The sequence below is a fragment of the Cricetulus griseus genome, chromosome 8 (genome assembly GCF_003668045.3).
Source record: "Cricetulus griseus strain 17A/GY chromosome 8, alternate assembly CriGri-PICRH-1.0, whole genome shotgun sequence".
Classification (NCBI taxonomy): domain Eukaryota; kingdom Metazoa; phylum Chordata; class Mammalia; order Rodentia; family Cricetidae; genus Cricetulus; species Cricetulus griseus.
Genome location: NC_048601.1, coordinates 68,450,768 through 68,465,114, shown reverse-complemented (window position 1 = coordinate 68,465,114; position 14,347 = coordinate 68,450,768). Strand labels below are relative to the sequence as shown.

The 14,347-nt window shown below is 35.2% G+C and overlaps 1 protein-coding gene across 4 annotated transcripts in view; it reads left to right on the top strand.

The window, feature by feature from the left end:
• Ctnna2 (catenin alpha 2) overlaps positions 1 to 14,347 on the top strand; it is a 1,115,196-nt gene that overhangs the window by 1,086,412 nt on the left and 14,437 nt on the right. For 3 of the 4 annotated variants that reach the window (XM_027429452.2, XM_035448606.1, XM_027429453.2), the window contains one exon: positions 3,056 to 3,199. The exons of the other annotated variant lie outside the window; for it this stretch is intronic. In XM_027429452.2, the coding sequence (XP_027285253.1) occupies positions 3,056 to 3,199 (144 nt within the window). The remainder of the gene's footprint in view (positions 1 to 3,055; positions 3,200 to 14,347) is intronic. 4 annotated transcript variants of the gene reach the window in all.

Genomic DNA, 14,347 nt, shown 5'->3' with positions numbered 1-14,347 from the left:
TATCTTGGAAATGTTCCAGTCAGGATCATTTTTTAAAGAAGTGTCTATTATTTTCTGCTCTTATTGCCATACATAAGTAGTACCATAAAACAAACAAATCAAACAATTATGCCTCTATCTAGGAACTTCTGATTCAAACATGCCCCCCTTTGGTTGTTTATTAAGACTTCTCTTCTTGAAGTACTTTTCTTCAATAATAATACCATGGTCAAGTTGTGTTGCCCTTGCATGGTCATGTTATTAATGTTCAATTAGTTTATAAGGGCATCTGCAGATCATTCTTTTAAAGTACCCTATCATTCCCTTGGTCTCATTTAAGTCTCCTGTATTAGAAATTAAGTCAGATTCGTTAATGTGAAGAAATTAAAAGCAATCCTATATGTTCTTGGTCATATGAACCTAGTAAGAATAATTATAGAAACTTGTCTGACATCTTACAATCACTTTATGTCTTACCTTGAAGAGATTCCTCACCCAATTTTTTAATATCATGGCAAAAGCATGAAGCATATTAGTTGAAGTCAAACAGATTGTGTGAACATTGTCAAGGGGCTAGACCCTTGGGTTGCATCCTGTATCAAAGCAAGTTATCTTGTTTTAACTAATATCATCACTACAAGCATTTTCACAACCAGTCACAACAAATTCACCTGAAATGTCAGCACAGTGTATTATTGTGCATCTTTTTGATGCAGCCTAGTTTTGCATTGGGTTCCTGAAGTTGTTTTTCATTTCCCAATTATCAATCGGCAGACCATAAGAAATACTTATGATTATAGTCCAACTTCAGTATGTTCTATTCCATATTTATAAACTACTCATTTGTATTCTTTTATTGTAATGGGGTAGAATTATAGCTTCTTTATTGGCTAGTCAAAAATCTAAAGATGTTTATTGAAAAGTGGGCAATATCTTCATTAATCTTTATGACCTTTAAATCTTTGAAACAAGTGAAGTGACTTAAGTTCTTAAGATTTCAGAACCAGCTTTGAAAATAATAGCCGTAATTGGCTAGTATATTCTCTACTAATAAAAAATCAGGCAATGCTTATTATTTAAAACCAATGGCACATTTCAAGTTATTAAAAACAGCTAAGATAAGCCAACTAATCAATGATTCAATATGTAAAAACTGAAAGTGAAACTTCATAGGGTCATTTATTTCATGATCTCATGAATAAACGCTATTGTATGCTGAATTTGAATTTATGCATAAAATTATATAAAACGGAAATACAGCAAGGAAAATCCATGTAGAGTACCCTTGCTTTTTCTCACTCAGGGAGACTATCAGATGTGAGAAAAGTACCTTCTGCATACACACTTGATGTTTTTTTCTTTGGTTTCATCTTGAATTCTTTAAAGACATTCTTTAAATGTCTCCAAAGTTTATTTTCAAGTTGAAAATGGGAGTCATGTTGCTAAATCTATCATTAATTTGAATTTAGTAACTTCCGTGTTCCAAACTGCTCCCAAACCTCCCAATTTTGCATAATTTTATATTGTAATTATCGTAATACACATATACTTGGTAAATGACAATAGAATTAAAAAATTGAACTGCATTGATTTAAAAATCAAAGAATTACAGATTTGGTATTTTATTTAATCTGCATATTCAAACAGGCTTTGGCAAGGCCAAAGTTATTATTTTGAATTTTACTTTTGGCTGACATACTTTCTGTTGAAAGAGCTGGTTTTATTTTTCATCTATTCCCCTAGACCGTTCTCAACTTGTGTAATGATGAGACCCTTTAATGCAGTTCATGTTGCAGTGAACACCAACCATAAAATTATTTTGTTGGTACTTCATAACTGTAATTTTGCTAGTTATGAATCACAATGTAAATATTTGAGACTCAGGATATCTGATATGCAGCCCATAGAGGGTATATGACCCATAGGTTGAGAAACACTGCACTAGACAGAAGGAGCTTTGGCTTCTATATGAAACAGGAACTGTTCTTTGGTACCACTTATTTTCTTTACCGCAGTTCCTACTCCATAGCTTGTATCTGTCACATGAAAAGAACCACCATAGTTCCTTGTAAATTGCTGCATCTTGACTGAGATAAAACTGGAGAGAGATAAAACTGCAGAGAGATAAAACTGGACTCAGATATTAAAATTCTGCCTGCAAGACTGGAGTTGATTATTCCAACAATGTTTGGTCAGGCAGTTAGCCTCTGGGTCATATAAACTTGACTTCTGAGTATGAAAGTACAGGGGTCTGGAGGACTGTAAGAATCTTATCTTGATTTTCCTAGAGTTATGAAAATGGTCTTTACAGGCCCAGTGAAGATGCATAGTTATGCATTGTTAACTATGGAAAACATTTTTCTAAAACACAAAACAAAAAACCAAAAAGTCAAAACATAGAAATGACAATATTTTCAAAAGAGCCTATATTGAGAAGATTTCAGAATTCTAAAGGTAGAAATGGGTATTGGTTATTGGCTTATCTTTTCAATCATGCCATTTACACAATCCCATATTGGGTTCCAAAATCAGTAGTATAAATTTGCAATTACAACAATGAATGCTTCCCAATGAATGAGGTAAGTTTCCCTTTTATGCAACATGCTGGGTTATGTATGGAAGTCAAGACCTTTACCAAGCTCACCTAGCAGGACAATGGAACCTCCAAGCAAGGCACCTGGAACCCCCACATTTTGTTCCAGATTTTAAGAGTTACAGATAGCCCTTGCTTTCTCTCTTGACAATGTTCAATTTTAACAGAGGAGTCGAGTCATTCCTTTCGAGCCCATATAACTATCCCCGACAATGCTGGGCACGGGAGGGTGCTTCTTCATCCTTCTCCCAGATGGTCCCTTTATCTGTTAGTTATCTAAAGAGGTATCTGAATGACTGGCTGCTTAATGTCAATAAGGCCAGCACATGTCTCTTTCAACACCTAATTCCTTCATAACCTCTTTCTCCTAGGTAATTCCCTGTTCCCTCTTCCATTTCCCCAATTCCCTCCCAAGTAGGATACGGGATTTTTTTCTCTTGCTCTCTCTCTCACTTTCTCTTTTCTGTATCTCTCGGAAATCAGACAGGAGTTCAGAGCACTTTCACTACCTTTTATGAGGTAGATTGTGATGTCATAGATGGGGGCAGGGCTAGTCAACTTTCTACCCACCTCCCAACCTGTGCTGAGGGAGCTCCAATCGGGAGTGGAAGCAGTGACTCCTCCATGGTAAGTAACTTCACTTTATAATCTAATATCTTTTGTTATAATTATTAATTCTGAAGAGTGGGTGGGGGTAGGGATGAGCTAGAATTCCAGGCAAATGATCATATGCAAGCTAAAACACTCTTTACCTCATCAACTTTGGCCAAAGGCCCTATTTGTTTTTGAGAAAGGTTAGGAATCTGAGCAGAGCTAAACTTCAATTGGCATCCAAACTTGAGAAGCACACATGGTGTTGTCATTGCATTTTAGTCTTTCTTCCCATCAGGACTGAAAGTGTGTAATGTGTAATGTGTAATGTGTAATGTGTAATGCATCTATCTGGTAATCTCTGGGTACTCCCTTGAAGACTACTAGTCAAGAGGATATGCCAGTTTGTTGTATTTAAAGAGAATTGCAGGGTCATGCAATGTCCTTTATTGTCATTGGCCTTGAGACATTTTCAGCAATTCTAAAATCATGGAGGTAGAAAAGCAAAAGAACTGTACTTTCAACATGTTTGATTTAGGTGTTCAGGAAAAAAAGAAGAAAGCATCATAATGCCATGACAAAACTGATATTTTAACAAAAAAGTCACCTGACTCTTGCAAGTCTAGGGCATGCCATTTTTGAAGTGTAACAACCAAAGATACTACATTTTTTGTATGTTTTTGTTGCTGTTGAGTGTTGGTAATACTCCTGTTTTTATTGGGTTACTTGGTGATTAAGATGCATGGAAAGCTGCTGTTCTTGGAGTTTGTTGCTGATTAGCTCTTTATATGCTTTACTGTTTAGAGAGAAAGGATGAAGTGGAGTGAGCTGTTCTCTGGGCTACTTTCCTTGTTCTTTCCTGGGTACTTATTAAAATGCTGGAGTTGGAAGATTTGCCTGAGAGGGGATCATGAAAGTGATTACACCTTTTAGGAGATGTGGAAGGACTAGGATGGATTTGCCTTTCTTTCTTTCTTTCTTTCTTTCTTTCTTTCTTTCTTTCTTTCTTTCTTTCTTTCCTTCTTTCCTTTCTTTCTTTCTTTCTTTCTTTCTTTCTTTCTTTCTTTCTTTTTCTTTCTTTCTCTTTCTTTTCCTTCCTTCCTTCCTTCCTTCCTACCTTCCTTCCTTTCTTCCCTCCTTCCTTTCTTTCTTCCTTTTGTTTATTGAACATTAGAACATGAGGCCCTTTTGGAAAGAGATGGACACATTTAGGTATGGATTATGTGAATTTTAAAACATAGAATACAAAGAGGTCATCATTTATGTTTTTCAAAGTATAGTGCCTTAATTAGACATTTATTCATGCACATTGGTGGTGAAAAAATGGGGCCAGTTTGAATGGAGATCTTTTTTGTTTTGCTTTTTGAAAATTTGAAACTATGTCTCACATATCTCAGGGTGACCTCAAGGTCATTATATAGCTGAGAATAATCTTGAATTTCTTATCCCCCATCTCCTGAGTGCAGGGATTATAGATGTACACTTCACACCAAACTTAATGCAGTGCTAGAGATTGATCCCAGGGTTTTTGGTATGCTCAGGAAGCACTTTACCACTGATCCATATCCACAACCCCCAAAAGACATAGTTCTCACTAAAAGTATCTCTGTTCTGTTTTATGCAGAACATGTACTTATTATACCAGAGTTGTAGAACTTTATATTTTAGTAAGCACTGGCTTGTTGTGGTACTGGGAATTTGGGATCTGTATGGGAGGAGTTTCTAGAATTAATTCCTCTCTTAGATTCATAATCTAAATAACTCACTATAGATTTAGAACTTTTGGATCTGGTAAAGAAAAATAGGGCCATGTTAGCCAACAGGAAGATTTTGAGTGGTAATCACCAGCATCCCAAGCTAATGTTGCCATGCACATGAGAATGCTAAAGTCTTACATGTTTGGTTATCCCCATCAAATCTCTTATCTACCTCTTATTAAATGCATTATATTCCTAAATACCAGGTAGGAACAATTTTTCAGTGCTAGAAAATAAATGTGATGTCTACTCATAGCTCAAGTTGTTAATGTTTTTTATCAACCCCCACACAGCTGCCAGGTAAGAAATGCAATATTTTCCAAACTCTTGGAACACAATCATCTTTAACTTTGTGAGTTGAGAGTGGTTGTGTTGTATGCTTGTGCAAACTCAGAGTCTACCATGGAATGTGTCATGCATGCACTTGTTGATTTTCATGTGCATGTTCCATCTATAGTGGTGTTCAGTGTTTTTTAAATGTATTTTGTATTGTATTAAAATTATAATGTATAAATGCACACATATAGTATACTCTCAAGGAGATGCTGGGTTGTAATAGTAGTTGTATTTGACTAAAATCTGTAATTGATATATTGATCCTCTTCCAGCCATTGACTGGTTAGATTTACACAAAGTCAATGACTTAGATCTTTTAAACATCTGTTTTTCTTATCTATGAAGTAGGTAGATGGTCTATAAAAGTTGTAGTCCAATGTATATAGACTCAAAAATTCTATATGTTTATGTGTTTTTGAAAAAAAAGTACTGAAAAGAGAGGACTAAATAGTTGAAAAAGTTTAGTTTTTATGTTGGACATATATTGAATCCTTAAAAAAGTTTATTCAAAAATAGATTTTAAAATATATCCTCCATCTGGTGTACTGTTTTGGTTAATACTATATATGAATAGTCTATGTTCTTCAGCATGTAATCATCATTCGATTAACTTGTTCTCTATAACCCACTTAGTTTTGAGTGAACTGAAATCTAAGGAGTAGTAGTACCATGATAAATGGCTGTTTTTTTTTAAAGAGTGATTTGTTTAGAACTCAATAATTTTATGTTCTTGTGAGATTTTTTGCAATATATATATATATATATATTTTGCATTATATATATATATATATATATATATATATATATATATATATTCAATAAAATGATCTCCTTGAGGACTCTGAAGTTCAAGGTTACATATGTAAGATTTTAGGAACCCCCATATATTGTTGATGAGTATTGAGGAGTAGAGAACTGGTAGGTACTAATCTTTAAGTTATATAGGAGATAAAGGATTGTACCTTTGTAGCTTGAGGAATGTGCAACTCTTGGGAACTTTTAAACAAGTGAAAACTTGGAAATTTTCACAATAAGTGCTTGAGTAACTAATAAATATCTCTGTGATCTTCTAACCTAAGGACATAGTTTAGATTATCCAGTATAAGTATCTTCATTTCTGAATGTGATATAAATGTCTACAATTAGCTATCTCAGGAACTACGTTTAGATTTTGAACTTGTTTATGTGGGAACAACAAACTCAGAATCAAATGTTATGGAATGACTTTGTGAGAAGTTGAGGAATTAGCCTTAGTAGTGTTGGAATGGCTACTATGTATTAGTAGTATGTAGAGCAGTATGTAGTAGTATTGTTGTTTGTGTTTTTATGTATTTGTGTTTTTGTACACGAGGATGCCAGCTAAGAATGTTTGTTTTCAAGATCTAAGAAATATTAATGGACCTGTGGATACTCTGTATTTAGATGTGATTTACATCAAAATTCAAGTCACTACTGATAGTCTTGTACTTTTCCTGAATCTTTTCTGACTTAAACATATGTTTAGTTTGCAACACACTTTACTTCTTCAGAGAAATTAAGAAGCCCACAGTAAAAGAACTTAAACTGTTTTCAATGAAGATAAAACAAGATGGCCATTTTCTATGTTATACAGAATGTCATGTGGCCATGCCTAGCCACATCTGTGGAAGAAAGTTGAAGGGAAAGGGACCAGCCTCAAGGCTAACTGGTTCTCTGGTGAAAATGGAAAGGGAACATATTTTATGAAGACATCCTTGGCAGGTTTAGAAGTGTTAGATGGTGACAGAAATGTTGAACAACCAGTGAGAATCTGTGTCATAAGGATGGCTTTGGAAGGCAAAGAGGATGGCTTTGGAAGGCAAACAGAAGCATTTGATATATGAAGCAAGAATCATGTCACATCCACTGCTCTAGAAAAGCCACAGTTGATAAAGCTTAAGTACTAAGTAAAGCTGTATATCATTATGTAAGTCTTTTCCCTGATGAACTTGGAAGAGTTTACTGATTTAGGTTTGACTTATACATATTGACAAATGAAAACTATTCCTAAAGTCTCTGTGATATAGACTCAGTGAGGATTTGTAGTGTGTGCTCTGCCTCACTTTTTTATCATCTAAATCCATCCAAGATACTATTTTGACCTTTCTAACAGACTTCATTTCCATAAATGGAACTACCCTGCAGCCTATCCAATCTCCCAGATTCTCAGGGCTTTGTAACTAAATAAGGATTTGGCTCACACCATTCTGTGAAATGCTTTTTAGTTTCTTAATGTGACATCAAAATTACCTTTTAGATTTTATTATCTCAGGAAATCATTTTTTCCCATAGACTAAACTTGAGTATGTGAGAACACTGAAGCTTAGTGATCAAAAACAGTTTTCCAAAAGTGAAAAATTCTGTTAGAACTAATTGTTCAATACAAAGTTCAAATGAAACTTGAATATTTTTTCAATGACATTATAGATCATTAAAGGAGGCTAGTGATTTAGAAAGTTGATATTGTTCTCTTTCCCCCTAGGCTGGAGCAAGCATACTTCTAGAGAATTCTAGATATAATCAGACCTGTAAATTAACATATACTGAATATATAATATGATGTATATTGTTTGATGTAGTATAGATACACAGATGGAATTATCATGGAAGATAGATGTCTAAAACAAGTAACAATAATGTTTTACAATAATCTCCCTGAAAAAATATAACACAAGGTGATTTGAATGTCTGTGTAGAAAGTGAAAAATAGCCAAAGAAAGTATCATATCTATCTAAATATCCTATCTATCTATCTATCTATCTATCTATCTATCTATCTATCTGCATAATTTATACATACATACATTTATCTTCTTTACAAAAATAGAACCATCATAGAATAAGAGTTTTTCTTCATATATACGTACATTTTAAGCTGATTGGGCCTGATAATCAGAGAAGGGTAGAAAGTGTTGTCTTATTACCACTGTTATTCAGTCAGGAGGAGGCTATGAAAATGCAGAACCTGGGCTAAACTGTAGACTTCTTGAATAAAGATGATAGAAAGTAGGATCTTGGAGTATCTAATTAACTACCAACTTCTTAACACACACCAGGTGATTCACTTTCACACCTCTGTTTCAAATTCTGCAAAGTAACAATCTGACTCATCTTTCTGTTCTTGGAAAAAGTTTCAGAGAGAAAAATTGAACATTAAGAGTTAAGAATTTAGAGAGATTTAGAGTTAAAGGTAACTTTATTAGTTAGGTTTTTCTTAGCTGCAACTAAAATGCCTTGAAAAACCAATTTTAGGGTGGACTTACATGGTTTGGCTCACTGTTCCTGATTTTTCAGCCATGGTCACTTGACTCTTGATTCTAAACCCAGATTGGGGCAGAAGATAATGGCAATGGAAGCATGTAACAAAGGCTGCTTACCTTAAGATAGCCTCTTTGACAATCCCCAACCAGGACTTTAATTGCAACTAGGACTGTCTTCCTAGTGTTTGTCACTTCCAATAATCGACCATATTATGAATTCATCCAAGGATCAATCCACCCATCCAGTGCCTCTAGGATTCTAATTATTTCCCCAAAGCTATCTGCTGGCAGCTAAGCCACAGATTCATTAGCCTGAGTGGGAACTTCACATTCAAACTGAAGCAATAATAGAAGACTATCCATCAAATAGTCCATTTACAGTTTGGATAAGCATGAGAGAAAATGTTATAAGAATGATGGTAAGTTAGTCTAAGGGATTAGTAAATAATGAACTTAAAGGAAGAGTGTGGGTCTGTAAAGATCCTAGAGGTGGTCTTGCATATTTTGTTTGTCATGTCCCCATATGAGAAGTTAAGGAGGAACAAAACTAAGTGGCTCTATATCTCCAAAGTTGTTAAAGAGATTTGTATTATATGGGTGTGTGAAATGGGGAGGAAAGAAGAGAATATTGAGAAGAAATAGAAGAGAAAGAACAATTCAGAGAAGTATTAGTTTCTAGAATGGTATCAACAGAGTTGGTTTATGACATTAAGTGACAGTCTTTGAAAAATATACACATTAGCATTCTCATCTTCACTAGGAAAAACATTCATGTGCTCATGCTCTTGAAATGTAACCTAGATGGTCTATATTAAAAATATTAATTGCATAACTATATGTTTGAATCAACAATCAATTAGAAGTGTTAAATTTCTTCTATAGTTTCCCTTCATGGATAACAGCTGTTACCCTACACCCATCAGTCTGTGCAGAAAGCTAGGGAAGTGCTCAAAGACAGGAAGAAGGGACACTTGAAAGATGCCCCACTTTTATCCCTTCCAAAGAGATGCTACAGCTTTTTTGATGTCATAGATATCCTTTACTTCTCTTTCATTGTGTCTGCCACAGTCAAGCTTTTGGACATTCAGAGAGCTGAGAAAACAGTCCAGGCATCTGCCTCAGAGAGATAGTGCATCGTTTGGAGTATAGAGGAATTACATGCAGAAGTGATGGATGAAATCAGGGAAAACAATGACTCGGACAAAGGAGAAAAGTATTGATTTTCACATTTAAGGCTATAGAAGCAACAGTTATTAAACTGGGAGATGCTCATATTTTTGCTTTTACTATTCTATAACTGGTTTGAAAATAAATATGGATTAGTATCCAGTTCCTAAAGATTCCTGATATAGATGGATTTGGACTCTAGAAAGATAAGTAGGGACAACAACATGGACTAGGATATAAAGGCAGTAGTAAGACTCCTACTTTTTTATAGTAGTGCAAATAACCTTTTGTTGTGAGGGTTGTTGTGGTTTGCCTGTGGAAAGTGTTTAACACCATATCTGGACTCTTCCCCCCTATGTGTCTACAGCAACCACTCATCTCTAGTCAGTGATACTTGATTGTATGAGAGTCAACAAAATTGCCTCTTGAAGAGCACTGTAGGATGAGCTGTCATCTTGACCTTTTGCTCACAATATACACACCCTTTGAGCTGAAGCCTTTTGTACTCCTTCTATTTGAAAGGACAGAAAATGGCAGATGCAGTGCTAAAATATTCACTCTCTACCTCTTGGTGTTAGGCTGGTACCAAAGCATGGAGGTGTACTTTGCTAAAAGAAAGACTGTTAAGGACCCATTGGGATTGTTGTTTACCCATCACCTTATCTTCTTCCTAGTTGTAACAGATCCCCATAACTTACAGATAGAGTACTCCTTGTTCCCAAAGCCAACTAAGTGTTTAAATGATAACATTTAGGAAAAACGTCTTAAACAGGGTAAAATGGCTTAAATTCATTACTTTGTATAAACAAGGAGTTTAAAACAGTTCCATTGTGTTTGTGACATGTAAGAACTTGCAAATTTCTATCCTCAATGCTCTGATACAGGTAATTTAATTTTTAAAGTACTGTGAAAACAATGGTATTATCATAGCACTTTGTTCATTCTGTCCACTTTGAAATCTTGATAAGGTGGGAACAGATAAATATATTTTTAAGAAGACAGGGAAACAGAAAAGTAATAGGCTATGTTGCTTCCTTAAAAATATTACTTTTTCAATAATGTCTAGTGCATTAGGCTAAGGATCTGGTTAAAATTCAAATTTCTAATGGAGTTCTTTTTATGATACTTATAACCAGTAAATTCTGTAGTATATGTTTGTACCAGGTGGACCTTGAAACCATGGAGGTTAATGCCAATCACTGAATATGTTACATATTAAGAATTATAGACAAGTGGGAGGGTCCTTACAAGTTTAACCCCAAATATAAGATACCACTCAGTGATGTATCAACAGCAATATACCAAGTTGTTGCCTTGGCATTTTTGTCTCTTGGAGAAAAAGTGAGAGGACCTTAAGACTTGTAATACAAATGTAGGTGATTTAACTTTGTCAAGGCTAGATTCACAGAAAATCCAAGAAAAGAACTTTGCCTCGAAATTTTCATGTCAATATTAATTGTAGTATGATGCAGCATCTTGCCCATGCTAAAATCACCCTGCATCTCTTTAATGTTTGTCTTTGTTCCTGGGCTCACAGTTGCTGTCATATTAGAATTAAAGTAATACTTTTCTCCCAATAAGTTTTCAATTCATAGGTTTCAAGCTTCTTTTGGACAGAAACTCTAAAACATTTTTCTCTGATTTTTGGCAATGCAGTTATGCATTTCCTGTCTTTTGAGGATTCTGTTCCCTTTAATCTGTGAATTATGAAAGTTTCTTGTGTATCTCAGTATCTTTTGACAGAGTACAGACAATATGTTGTCCATCCATAGAGGTCCTTTGTTGAACCAAAAATACTTCCAGTTTTAGATGGAAGGGAACCCTCAGGTGTTTTTGCTACATTTTCAATAAAGTGCATTCACTACAGGAGAGCGGGACTAGAAGGTTTCCAAACTAGGCCAATCCCCTGTAGGAGGAAACATCCTGGCTTCTAAAGAGAACCACCTTACATGCCCTTTATGTCTTCTCTTAGTTAAAAGCATTTGGAAAGGTGGTACATTGCTAAATGCATGATTCACAAGGACAAAGGGCATTACCTGCATTTCAGATAATTTTCTTTTGTAGGTTCCTCTTAAGTTTCATTCTCCTACTGGTGAGAAGGTAAATCTAAAGCCAGTATTTTTAAAAAATTAGGATTGATTCAGGAAAGGTCTAATAAGTTCAGTCACAGGGCATATGCCAAATCGTGGAGATATCTAAAAGTGCATAACCTAACAAAATGGATAGTCATCATTTTTTAGTTTCCAGTAAGCACACCTTTCAGTTTAAAGGAAATCTTCAACTAAGAATCCATCACTGAGCTGACTGACATTTATTCCACTATCACCAACTCCTAATCCCAATGTGCTTCATGTATTGTGAGCCCTTGAAGAAAACACACCAGTAAGGGGCAGGAAGGTATCTGTACTTAAGGAGCCAGAATAATAGCTAAGAGGGACAAGACCCCCAATGATTTTGAGTACAAACAACAAGTCAATAGCTCTTCATTCGATTGGAACAAGAAATGCAGCAGAATTGAGATGGAGTCATCAAAGGCAGAATAATGGTTGAACTTCTAGTTCATGTGGAAGGCATGACCTCCATTCAATTTATTCTTATAATTTGTCCATCTATTTTCCACCCTTTAAAACATGTTTCCTGTATAGTTTCATCTGAAGACAAATTTTCATTGAGTATTCTACAAAATAACAAATTGAGATTGTAATTAGGCCACAATGCAATCATGACCAAGATGGAGACTCACCTTCTTTGGAAAGTCTTCTTTAACTTACCAGTACTGATGATACTCACTTGCCTGATTCACCTGTTGGAATACCTGTTACTGTACAGGTTTCTTGGGGCAGTGGTTTCTATATATATATTATATATAATCATTTATAGCCACAATTCTTTAAAACTATAAAAATGTGTTTTAAACTTCTTTCTTTTAACCTTTGAAAAACATTGTAATTCACTTCATTTAACACTTGAAGAAATAGAAACTTATAGGAGGAACTACTCCATGCTTATATAGGAAGTAAATGATGTAGTTTCTCTCATGGAAAGTCTTGTGTTTTATGAAATGTGAATACAGTTGAGGAGTGTCTGTTCTGCAGAGCAGTAGTCAAAGGAATATAGGAAATGTCACATGTCAGGTACTGAATATGATAATGGCCATAGTTCTTACTGTGACATTTTTGTCTCATAGTGTCTGCTAGATGACAATTTAAAAGGCTATGTAGAAATTTGAAATTGTAAAAATTTAAAATCCTTTCTTTTCCTAGCTCCTTGAAAAACAGGAAGTGGTATGTGTGAAATCTTCAGATGAATAAAATTAGAAGTTGTAATTAATCAAGTATCCTTTAACTCTGGAGAAGCATTTGGGGGGGAGGGTTGTAGTTGAATGAAAGAGAATCAGAACCAGAAGATGATATCCCCACCACTCAGTGAACAGCTTTCATGAAACATGATGCTTAAGCTGCTGTTTGTGTGGGTTGGCTTCCTTTCTGTGACCCTAATGACTTCTTGGCCATACAGCTCATGCTTGTGAGTAATTAGAATGTTTCACAGGGTGTGTTAACTACAGGATTACTATTACTACACTCAGATTGCTAAAGAGTAGATTAGAAGAATCCTATAATGGACTCCTCTCTTGAAAGGATACACAGTGGAATGAACCCCATCACAAATGTTAAATTTCCTCTATTTCATTTTCTTCATATGTAGAGAAGGGGTTGCTTGTATGTACTTATTTTAAAACAACCTAGGAGAATTTCTGTGTTGCTAACATGATGTCTAGCAACTACACCTCAGTGCCTTGTTGACACTAGTACTCTCAATAGAGTAGAGAGTCTTTTATTTCTGAAATATTTTATGGATAAGAAGGCTGGTTTTGAAATCTACTCAAAACACAGTGATGGAAGAGAACATATAATCCATGTATATTACAGTTTGGCTCAAGCTCACTTTGTCAATTATGTACCTTTAATACTCTTCTGACAGACTTATAGTTCTATTTCCTTGGAGGGTGATTGGGGAGAAGGAATGTATACTAGAACCCTAACCCTGAACCCTAACCCTAACTTATTGCACTTCAATTTCATGAGTGTCTTTCCATTTCTATTTCCGAGGCTTTCATGTAACAATAATTTAAGAAGGCCCTGTTGGAGGTGTTTGGAAAATGGCAGGTTGGTGGGGAAATGAGAATAAGACAAAGTGTGGATTAGATGACAAGATGATGGGGAATATTTATAAGGGAAAGAAGAAAACAGACTGAGACTACCAGAGTGGGAGGGTAGTGACTTTCAGAAACTGTTTTTAGTTTAGTTTTCACCATGACACCAACATTAGAATTTGCTTTGTATTTGACTGAGATAGAGATTGAGACTGAGATAGTAGATAGCCACTGGACGAGGTTGATGGGAGAAATGACAGGTTAGGTTCATTTGTGCGAATAGTCCTGGCTTTTGTTTGATAAGTGAAATGGATAAGGAGTAGAAAGCAATGTGAGTGGCTAGGGGGAAGTATGGAAACAAATCTAGCAATTATGTCCCAAGGGTTGACTAGAGTGAATGACCAGAGGGCAGAAAGTAAGATGGGTTCCAGCAAGCAAGTTTATTAAACTTGTGGGTAGAAGAGATGATGGAAAATGAGATGCTGTGGCAGAG